The sequence below is a fragment of the Pristis pectinata genome, chromosome 17, assembly GCF_009764475.1.
Source record: "Pristis pectinata isolate sPriPec2 chromosome 17, sPriPec2.1.pri, whole genome shotgun sequence".
NCBI lineage: Eukaryota > Metazoa > Chordata > Chondrichthyes > Rhinopristiformes > Pristidae > Pristis > Pristis pectinata.
Window position 1 is genome coordinate 14,457,951 of NC_067421.1, and position 11,917 is coordinate 14,469,867.

The 11,917-nt window shown below is 41.1% G+C and overlaps 1 protein-coding gene across 3 annotated transcripts in view; it reads left to right on the plus strand.

Annotated features, from left to right (window-relative positions):
• Positions 1-11,054, plus strand: part of LOC127579647 (hepatocyte nuclear factor 1-alpha-like) — a 232,297-nt gene extending 221,243 nt beyond the window's left edge. For 2 of the 3 annotated variants that reach the window (XM_052032570.1, XM_052032569.1), the window contains exon 11: positions 10,299-11,054. In XM_052032570.1, coding sequence (XP_051888530.1) covers positions 10,299-10,426 — 128 coding nt within the window. In that variant the 3' untranslated portion in view covers positions 10,427-11,054. The remainder of the gene's footprint in view (positions 1-10,298) is intronic. The other variant, XM_052032567.1, reaches the window with a different exon arrangement.
• Positions 11,055-11,917: the final 863 nt, after the last annotated feature.

Consider the following 11,917-nt stretch of genomic DNA (forward strand, 5'->3'; position numbering starts at 1 on the left):
CACAAGGCATTTCCAAAGAAAAGTCCTTTAATTCCTCGATTGCAGAATAAGAGTCAACATTTTATCTCTTCTGTCAGGATGCGGACATTAAGTACAACAAATGCATTAGCAAAAGGTAATGTTAGATAAAATTTGACACTTAATCAGATAATGAAATATTAGGGTAGAAGACCAAAATCTTAGTCATCGGTTAAATGGGGTAGCTTTAGGAAGAATTTCAAAGGAAAAGCAAAGTATTTGGATGGGCTTAAGATGAGAATTCCGGAGCTTAGAGCAGAGAGAGCCAATGGTGAGTGGGAAAACAGGAATGCAAAATTGCTTTGAGGTTTAATCTTTTGATATCTAAAACTGAATTGTTGGAATGAGTGACCCAGGTCAGCTTTGTGAGCTCTCTGTAGCAAATTGGAGATTAGATTGTTTTATTGGAATGTTGATGTGAGTCTTATGAATGTTGTTGCATATTTCCTCATAACTAACTAGATTAGTTCTATCACAGCACAAAGGACCAAGGCTCAGAAAATTCCTTATGATTAAATTGATTGACAGAAATAAATCTTTCTGTCTGTCACATTGTGATCTTTCTCAGCATGAGTGATTTAATTTGGTACCACACCTAGTCACCCTGTAATCATGAGAAGTTCACCTTAAAGCAACAATTTTATTGCCTTAAATTCCTGTCAATACTTCACAGCAGGGAATCTCCAGCTATATTAACATCAGTTCTGCTCATTTTCCTGGTTATCGTATATAGGTACCCTATTTTTACCTTCTCACTGACCAGTAGGAAAATCATTTAACACTTTATAATCAATCCCCTCCATCAGATTACTGTGTAAGCTTCGTAGGTTCAAGTCTATCCAAAATAAGCCCAAACTTCTCAAGGATCTATTTATAACTATAACTATTCCCAGGCAATAAGGTCCTGGTAAATCTGCACCCTTTCACTAATATAGTTTCTCAAAAATAAACACAGTAGTCTGACAGTGGTAAAAGTTCCATTGCTGCCTGGAAGGTTATGTGCTCTGTGACAGGACTATTGAATAGACACTGCTAAGAATCACACTTGGATTTCTCTAACATTGCTGGGTTTGATATTCAAGATCCTGTGAGTGCAGCTCTGGTATCCCAGATTGTTTGACTGTCCATTGTAGAACTTGTCTAATTTTAAATCCCACCATATTCAGTGGGAATGACAATTGGACCCTTTCAATTGCAGACTGCCAGTCACAAGACTGATTTTACAGCAAGGTAGCAAGTTAAAAATCACACCTACTGTTAATGCATTTGTGGAGATCCCATCATTTTGAGTGAAATTATTAATGTATCCTGAACAACCATGTTTTTATTTTTTCTGGAATTAGTAAGCAGGTAAAATCTTCACAAATCCAGTAAAATCCTTACATTATTATAAAGCTGAGTAGAACCACCCACGTAGTAACCACAGGAATCAAAGGATGAACATGTTTTGCCTCACAAAGCACACAGGAATTAGTATAGCCAACGGTCCCAAATATCACAAATTCTGTCATTTATCAATAATTCTCTCTTGTTCAAATCACACATCGCATACAATGGTGGAAAAGTGTAATGCTGCTCCCTCCTGGTACAAGACAGCCATTCCTCGGTAACCAAGCTTGCTAATGTATATAGGCAATGAAACTGATTCATTCATCACATCCTGTAAGCACTAGTTCAGATTAGAAGATTTCATCTTGTAAACCTGTGAACAACAAAATGTAGAACAGTACAGCACAGAACAGGCCCTTCAGCCCACAATGTTGTGCCAAACTAATTAAGCTAATGAATCTTAATTAAACTAATCCCTTCTGCCTGCACATGGTCCATATACCCCCATTCTCTGCATATTCATGTGCCTATCTAACAGCCTCTTAAATGTCTCTGTCATATCTGCCTCCACCATCACCCCTGGCAGTGCATTCCAGGCACCCACCACTCTGTGTAAAAAAACTTGCCCTGCACATCTTCTTTGAACTTCCCCCCCTCTCACCTTAAAATGCGTGCCCTCTAGTATTAGACATTTCAACCCTGGGAAAAAGGTATTGGCTGCCTATTCTATCTATGTCTCTCAAAATTTTATAAACTTCTTTCAGTTCTCCCCTTGACTGGTGTTATGCGCCACCCACATAACTTTCTTGAACAAAATCAGGACAAACACAGCATCATTAGATTGACTGGTATGAATTAAAATACATTTCAAGTGATGAACATTAAATGGACAGAAAATCAAGTGTTGTCTGTGTATTGCCAATACCAACTCCCAGAGGACAGGGTTGTGTGACTGGAAAATTTATTGTGTGACATTGGACAGGCTGCAACCTATTTCAGAGGCTGGAATTCAGACAAAATGCATGCCTGTAATTTTTTCATCTCATTTCACCCTCTTGATATATAGACTTGTCACAGAATGGGAAGCTTGTGCAAGAGTTTCAGCCGGTGATCTCGCACCTTGATGAGTTCTTAGCTACAGCTGTGTTGTTGTGCAAAAACGCTGAGTGCAGTCCCTGTTCTCCCCCAGGGGCACAATCACAGTGGTACATCACTGGAATGCTCTCACGCCTTCCCTCAGAACAATGTCGGCAAAGCCCTGCCAATCAGGTGCAGCACCAGCAGACAGGAGAGGGACGAGGAATAAGTAGCAGAAGTGCCCCGTGTTTAATATTAAATGTATTGTTGTGTATTTTCTTATTTTGTTGACCCAGAAATGGCAGATATGAGATTACTTGATGGATTACAGACAGAAATGCTGGGCGAACCCAGCGTCTGTGGAAGGAGAAACCAGTAACATTTTGGGTCAGGGACTCTTCCTCAGAACTCAGGATTATTGATGGATGACATAATTTGTGATTTTGGGACCCTTGTCTGTACTAATTCCTGTGTGCTTTGTAAGGAAGGATTTGACAAAGTGTCTTGGACCCGAAACGTTAGCTGGTTTCTCTTTCCACGGATGCTGCCCGGCTGGCTGAGTTCTTCCATCATTTTTGCTTTTGTTTCAGATTCCAGCATCTGTAGCTTTATTTGTTCTCCATTACTAAGTGGATGCTTGGTATGTGTTTATTATGTTCCTCCATTTATTACGGGTGGAACAGTGGCACAGCTAGTAGAGCAGGTTTCTCATGGTTCCAGTGGCCTCAGTGCTGTCTGTGTGGAGTTTACATCTGCTCCTTTGACTGTGCAGGGTTTCTCCAGGTGCTCCAATTTCCTCCCACATCCCAAAGATGTCTGGATTGGTAGGGTTGTCCAGTATAAATTGCCCCTTGTTTGTAGTTGAGTGGTAGAATCTCAGGCAAGTTGATAGGAATGTGGGGAGAATAAATTGGGCTTGCTGCAGGATCAGTGTATGTGGGCAGTTGATTGTTTATGGGCAGAAGGGCCTGTTTCCGTGCTGTTTAAGCAGGTCCATTTTGTTAATGTTAGTTAACAGTGCAACTCCTGGATTTCATATGATTAAATGATCCTAACCCCGTCTTCTTTCTTCTCCAAGTTTTTGTCAGCCATCATTATATAACCAAACATTAAGGAACAAAATGGAAAGTATTTCCCAAAGGTAAAAAAGCTTTAGTTGAACAGATCCCATCATAGATTTTCCACTTGTTTTAGAAACATTATTGAATTGCTTCCTGTCCTCAAGTTCCAACCTATCCTTAGTATGGTTCCATGAGCACTCCTTACTCATGGTGCTGGTTGACAGCAGGTTATTTGACCTTGGAAGGTTTTCATGCTGAGCCACGTCCTAGACCTACTCAACGTCCACAGCTGGGCACACCTACCAGTCCCAGTTACCAGATACTGAAAAGCAACAGAAGGATGAGTGATTATTTTCCTTCCTAACCTAGAAGCAAATAAACTCTCTCAACTGAGAACAGCTCTCCCAATACAGCCTTGAAGCCTACCCTTACAGTGAGTGGAGCCTTTACCCGTTGTCCCATTAGTTAGTTAGTTAACTGCTATGCCTAATGTTCATATTAATTTTAAGAGTTAATGAATACTAGGACACATGAAACTTCTGATATTTTTGACAAAAGTTTGCCTGCCCTAGTTCATATTTTGATTTATTTTTTCATTTAACCTTTGTACATTTGCAAACAATGTTTATAACTCCTGCTGTAATATTTAACTTGGCTAGTGGATAACCAAAATTATGCCAACCAAGATTAACACATGAAAAAGAATTACTTTTTTTGATTTAGAGCACAGGTAATACAATAATTATGGGATACTTTAATTTTCATGTGTATTGGGAAACACAAATTGGCAAAAGTAGTTTGGTGAATGAATTGAGAGAATGCATTTGGACAGTTTTATGGAGTGATATCCTATCGAACAAAACAGGTAACAGGAGATTTTGGACTTTTTACTGCAAAGTGATACAGGGTTATTCCTCTGGGGTAAAATGATCACAATACAAGGAAATTTTGTATGTAGTTCAAGAGAGGAACAGTTTGGACCGAAACCCAAGGTTTGGATTTCATCAAAGCCAATTATGTAAAGTAGATTGGGAAATAGATTTAAGAGTTGGCCAGTGGAGAAATGGCATGCATTTAGAGATATATTTCAGAATTTTCAACAGATGTAAATCCTATTTAATAAAAAAAACTCCATGAGTAAAATGATTCATCCATAGCTAACTGAGGATATTAAGGATCATATAACATTACACCAGAGGATTAGCTAGAAGCGGCAAAGCATAACTAAAAATGGATAAAGAGGAAGAAGATAGAATGTGAAACTAAATTAGCAACAAATTTTCAGAAAAGATAGTACAAGCTTCAATGGCTATGAATATAGAAGAGAGTAGCAAAATAATTGTGTGTCATCTGGAAGCAAAAAGCAGGTGAAATTATAATGACGAATAAAGAAATGGCAAAGGCATCAAACAAGTATTTGTCATCAAGGCAGAAGGCATAATAAAGAAGGAATCAAGGATCTAGTAATAGTGAGGAACTTTGGGTAATTTATAATACTGAAGAAAAGGCACAGGAGAAATTAAAGAGACTAAAACCCAACAATTTCCCTGGACTTGTCAACCTGCATCCAAGACGTCTAAGACTGGTGACTGCAAATAAATGGATGCATTGGTGATCTATCATGATTCCTTAGAATCTTGAATGGTCCAAGCAGACGACATAACAAATATATCACTTCTGTTTATGAAAGAAGGGAGAGACAAAATAGGGAAGAAAAATATAATTAGTATGGTATCAATTATCAGGAAAATACTGGAATCCACCATTAAGGAAACACAAGAAACTGTAGATGCTGGAATCTGAAGCAAAAACCAATCCGCTGAAGAAACTCAGTGGATCAAGCAGACATTTTTAACCTCTCCCTGCTTCAATCTGAGGTTCCCACCTGCTTTAAGAAGACCACTATCATCCTGGTACCTAAGAAAAATAAGGTAACGTGCATTAATGACTACCGCCTGTGGTTCTGATATCCACCATCATGAAGTGCTTCGAGAGGCTGGTCATGGCACGCATTAACTCCAGCCTCCCGGAAAACCTTGACCCACTGCAATTCACCTACTGCCGAAACAGGTCTATGGCAGATGCCATCTCCCTGGCCGTACACTCAGCTCTGGAGCATCTGGACAGTAAAGACACCTATGTTAGACTATTGTTTATTGACTACTGCTCTGCCTTCAATACTATAATTCCAAGCAAACTCATCACCAAACTCCGAGACCTGGGACAACACCTCCCTCTGCAACTGGATCCTTGACTTTCTGACCAACAGACCACAATCAGTGAGGATAGGCAGCAACACATCCAGCATGATTATTCTCAGCACTGGTGCCCCACAAGGCTGTGTCCTCAGCCCTCTACTTCACTCCCTATACTCTCATGACTGTGTGGGCCAGATTCTGCTCTAACTCCATCTACAAGTTTGCAGGTGATACCACCATAGTGGACCATATCTCAAATAACAATGAGACGGAGTACAGGAAGGAGATAGAGAGCTTAGTGACATGGTGTCATGACAACAACCTTTCCCTCAATGTGAGCAAAACAAAAGGACTGGTCATTGATCTCAAGAAGGGGGGGCGTTGCGCATGCTCCTGTCCACATCAACAGTGCTGAGTTCGAGAGGGTTGAAAGCTTCGAGTTCCAAGGAGTGAACATTACCAATGGCCTGTCCTGGTCCAACCACAAAGACGCCACGGTTAAGAAAGCTCACCAGCGTCTCTACTTCCTTAGGAGGCTAAAGAAATTTGGAATGCTTCCTTGACACTCACCAACTTATATTGATGCACCATAGAAAGCATCCTATCTGGATGCATCATGGCTTGGTACGGCAACTGCTCTGCCCAGGACCGCAACAAACTGCAGAGAGTTGTGGACACAGCTCAGTACATCATGGACACCAGCCTCCCCTCCATGGACTCTGTCTACACTTCTCACTGCCTCAATAAAGCAGCCAGCATAACCAAAGACTCCACCCACCTGGGTCATTCTCTCTTCTCCCCTCTCCCATCGGGTAGAAGATACAGGAACCTGAAAGCACATACCACCAGGCTCAAGCACAGCTTCTATCCCAATATTGAACGGTTCCCTAGTATGATAAATTGGACTCTTGATCTCACAATCTACCTCGTTATGACCTTACACCTTATTGCCTACCTGCACTTTCTCTGTAGCTGTGACACTTTACACTGCATTTGGTATTGTTTTACCTCAATGCCTTGTGTAATGAATTGATCTGTATGATCGGTATGCAAGACAAGTTTTTCACTTTACCTCAGTACAAGTGACAGTAATAAACCAATTCCAGTTCCAATCTGTGGAATTCCTCTCCTCCCATAGATGCTGCTCGACCCGCTGAGGTCCTCCAGCAGAATGTCTGTTGCTCCACCATGAAGGAGTTGGTAATAGAGAAATTAGACAGAGTCAGCATTGTTTAATGAAGGGAAAATCACATTAAAGACATTTTTGAGGATATAACCAACAGGATAGATTAGAGGGAACCAGGAGATTTGGACCTTCAAAGGGTATTTGATAAGGTATCACACAGAAAGCTATTGTATAAAATGAGGGCTCATCGGCCTGGGGTAATATATGAGTGGGAATAACGGATTAGTTACAGGATAGAAAATAAAAGGATTAGGAGTTATTGGGTCATTTTCAGATTGCCACAGGGAGAGGTATCAGTCCTCAGCTTTCAAAAAACACATAAGTGACAGATGAAAAGACAGAGTATAATGTTATCAAGTTTGCTGATAATATGAAGCTGGTTGGGAAAGTGAGCTGAGGTGATTGTAAAGAGCCTGCAAGAAGATATAGACAGATTAAGTGAGTGAGCAAAAAACTGGCAGATGAGTTATGATGTGGGAATGTGTGCATTTAGTAGGAAGAATAGAAAAGAGGAATATTTTTTAAATGGTGAGAAAGACCTAAAAGCTTGTGTATGGAGGGACCTAGTTGTGCTGGTTCAGGAAAGATAAAAACCTGCAGGAACAGCAAACCATTAGCAAAACAAAAGGTTTATTCGCCTTAATTGCAGAAGATTGAAGTACAAATGTAAGGAGGTTTTGCTGAGGTTGCACAGGGATTTGCCAAGTAACATGCCCAGTTTTGGTCTCTGTACCCAAAGAAGGATGTACTGAGACAGAAGAGATTCTCCAGATGCTGGAATCTGGAACAACACACACAGAATGCTGGAGGAACTCAGCAGGTCAGGCAGCATCAGTGGAGGGAAATAAATAGTCGACGCTTCGGGTTGAGACCTTTCATCAGGATGATGATGAAGGTCCTGATGAAGGGTCTCGACCTGAAACGTCAACTATTTATTTCCCTCCATAGAAGCTGCCTGACCTGCTGAGTTCCACCAGCATCTTGTGAAGGATGATCTTGAGACCATTGCAGTAACATCTTGTCAAATTAATTCCTGGGATGAAGGTTTTGTTCTGTGAAGTGTGATGGTCCAAAACCAGTGGAGTTTAGATGATTTCATTGAGACATACAGATTCTGAGAGGGATTGACAGAAAGCTGATTCCTTTGGGTATAGAGTCTAAACCTCAGGATATGGGTCAGCCACTTATGATTGTGCTGAGGAGAAATTTCTTTATGCTGTGGGTTGTAAGTCCTTGGAATCCTTTGTATCCTAAGTCATGTTCCAAATGGATTCTTGGCACCAAGGGGATGAGGGGATATTTTGATTGGGTGGGAAATGGACGAGGCACAGGAGCAGCAAAGCTCTCAGAGTTCCACGTGGCCGCCTTCTGCTTCTACTTCTTATGTTCTAATGCTCTCAACAGAACCTCAAGGCTCAATATATCTGCAGAGGTAATATCATGAGCAATAATTCATGCTGTCATTAGTACAACATAACTTGAAATTCCAAAATCTTGCTATGTGCAATTGAACTCAAGCAAAATTGGGGGCAGTTTGGAATGTTGCTGTGAATTTTATGAATATTCATGTAGTAGTGAATTTCCTCACTACTAACTAGGTTGGCTCTATCACAGCACAAACACAGGACTAAGCTTCAAAAAATTCCATATGCTTAAAGTGATTGACAGAAACAGGTCTTTCTGCTTGTTATAGAACATGGAACAGTACAGCACAGGAACAGGACCTTAGGCACACCATGTCTGTGCTGACCATGATGCCAATCTAACTAATCCCATCTGCTGGCACATGGTCCACACCTCTCCATCCCCTGCATGTTCATGTGTCTATCTAAGTGCCGCTTAAGTATTGCTATCGTATCTGCTGCCACCACCTACCCTGGCAGCGTGTTCCAGGCACCCACCACTCTCTGTATATAAAAAAACTTACCTCTCAAATCTCTTTTAAACTTTCCCCCTCTCACCTTAAACCTATACCCTCTAGTATTTGACATTTTTATCCTGGGAAAAAAATTCTGACTATGCACTCTATCTATGTCTTTCATAACTTTATATACTTCTTTTAGGTTGCCCCTCAGCCTCTAATGTTCCAGAGAAAACAATCCAAGTTTGTCCAATCTCTCCTTATAGTTAACACACTCCAATGCAAGTAACATCCTGGTGAACCTTTTCTGCACTGTCTCCAGGGCCTGCACATCCTTCCTATAGTGTGATGACCAGAACTGCACACAGTACTCTAAATGCGGCCTAACCAAAGTTTATACAGCTACAACATAACTTGCTGACCTTTATACTCAATGTCCCGACTAATGAAGGCATGCATGCTATACGCCTTCTTCACCGCCCTATCCACTTGTGTTGCTACTTTCAGAGAGCTGTGTAATTGCACCCCAAGATCCCTCTGTACTTCCATGTTTCTGCCATTTACTGTATCCTTTCCTCCTGCATTTGACCTTCCAATTTGCATCACCTCACACTTGTCTGGATTAAGCTCCACCTGCCATTTCTTCACCCAAATTTCCAACTGATTCATATCCTGCTGTGTATTCTGTGATAGCCTTCCTCACTATGTTATGCATAATAGGGTCAGGGTGAGTTATGTGGTGAAAATGGGGTTGTTCTCCTTATATTTGAGAATAATGAGGGAGAAACATTTTATAGCAGCAGAATTGGTGACACAGAATTTATATACTTGGCAACATAGGCAGTTCTGATTTGGGATGTGTGGCATGAAAGGTGGTGTTTGCAGATTTATAGCAATTTGCAAAAGTATCTGAGGGAAAATGTGCACTGCTAGTCGCTGAGGGCAGGCTAGTGGATAGCTCTTTCAAAGACCTTGCGCAGATACAATGGGCTGAATCTTGTGCTGTGTGATTCTATGATTTTAGAACAGTTTCTCAGCTTATTTTTTCCAGTTTCTGTCTTCCTGCCTCCTAAGTCTGATGGACACTTCACTCATTGTGCCTGGATAGGTGGTGCTGGCAGGCCACCACCTATCCTTATTGTAGAAGACATGCAGGTGGAACCCAGTTCTGAAATGGCCTCATGTCTGATTAAAGCTAAGGAGGTGCTCTGGAGTATCGCTGGAGTGAAGCAGAATCCTTACTGATCTAACTAGCATCAAATAACTAAGCACAGACCAGGAATCTGAGACATTGCTTGTTTATGTGGCCTGGATGTTGGGGCAAAGTTTCACTTTTTGGCAGTGATCTGGGGTTCTGAGGGGGTAGAGAACCTGCCTCTTTATAGAACCTGCCTAATCTTCCTTTAATGAAATCTGAATCAGGCAGATTCCAGTAGAGACCGGGGATCACACACTGCCCAAGCTGTGACAAAAATCTTCCCCAGTGGGAAAGCTTTGAAGCCATTGGGAAGTGGTTCTAAAGAAGGTTTCAGTGTTGTGACAACTCTCTCTTCTTTCTTCATTCACAGTCTCTTCAGGGAGCCTTGTGATGTACCAAAACACCCAGTCAGCAGACGGTCACAGCCACCTGCTATCACCTAGTCAAAGCAGCATCGAGACCTTCATCCCACAGCAGGTGGTTTCCACTGCACCGTAACCATGCCAACCTAAACTGAAGCAAACTGTCTTGCAAAATACTTTAGGCTTGGACCAAGTCATTGGGAAAAGTACTGCAGGGTTTAAATAATCTTCCAAAGTGCTCAACTATGTGACAGATAGTCCTCTAGCAAACCCATGAACATCGTGTGAAGATTGTACCTGTGTATTTTTGACTAAAGAATTACTTTATTAAAGAGGGCTGTTTTGAGAGATGCCAATGTGCAATAATTTTAATGAAAATCCTCAAATTAAGTGTCTAATTCAAGAGCTACATAAGGTGGAAGGAGTTTGACAAGGACGAGTGATTGGGTGGGAAGGGGTGAGAATTACAAGCCACGTACTAATAGTTATGCAAACCCCTCCACCCACACCTTCCCATCATGTAAAGCTCTCGTGATATTTAGTAGTCAAACCTACATTTTGTGCTGCCATTTTATTCACATAGACTTTATAATATGAATATAATTTAAGCTTTGATTTTTGACAAACTTCTTCACTTCAAATGTATATTAACATTTGTTTCCTTTTGATTATAAAATTGGACCAAACTATTTAACTAACCAAATTATGTCACTGCAGCTCACTTTGTAAACTTTAGCGGTTCACTTAAAATTTGCAATATATACAGTATTAAAGTACATTTCTGTTTGTATTATTGCTTCAAGCTGTGAATTTTGTTTTCTTTGATCGAACCTCCTGTTGTAAAATGTTGGTATTTTCCCAAGCTCACTGAAACCTCTGGCCTGATTGGGTATTTCTGGGTCAGAGGTTAAAAAAAATGAGGATTCATGCTACTTGAGGAATACAACCTTTGACCTGTCTGAATGATCATCTCTTTTGAGGTTTTAGGCTTATTAGTGCAAATATCTGCCATTGAGGGTGAAAGGTAAACAAAAGATCAAAGGGCAGATACCCAGCTTCGCTTCACAATTTTGGTTCTGCTCACCCAACTTCCCTGCCCTCCGGTGCTTGGGCCACGCCTGTCGTTTGTCACGTTGATGGTGGAGGATGCTTTGTCAGGTTACATACAGCTCTCTCAGCCCCAGACCTACATGTGCACGTACACCAGAGATTCATCGTGGAGTGATCAGAGTGGGAATTTGGGCCCTGCTTTCTGGCTGATGGGCACTGATACCATTGGAAACATGATGTGCTGGCTGGGGACTGATAAATCAATGCAGATCAGCGAGCAGTTGTGGGAAGCAGTTGCTCTGCACAGATCCTTTCCATCCTGGTTAATTTGCTTACCAAAGTGAACCAGTCAGTCTCAGCACAATCAATTTCAATATGGCAAGCTGCATTCGGGCTTCTGGTTATGATGATGACAGTTAAGATGGTTGGTGCATTTAAAAGGATTCCCAGTTCGAATGATGAACATGAAAAACCGTTGCATGATTCGTACAATGTGTTACTGAGGAGTTTAAGTATTGTGCAAGGAGAAAGCTTTGATGCCTGTAATAAGAACCTCCCCTTAAAGTTATCCCTTTAT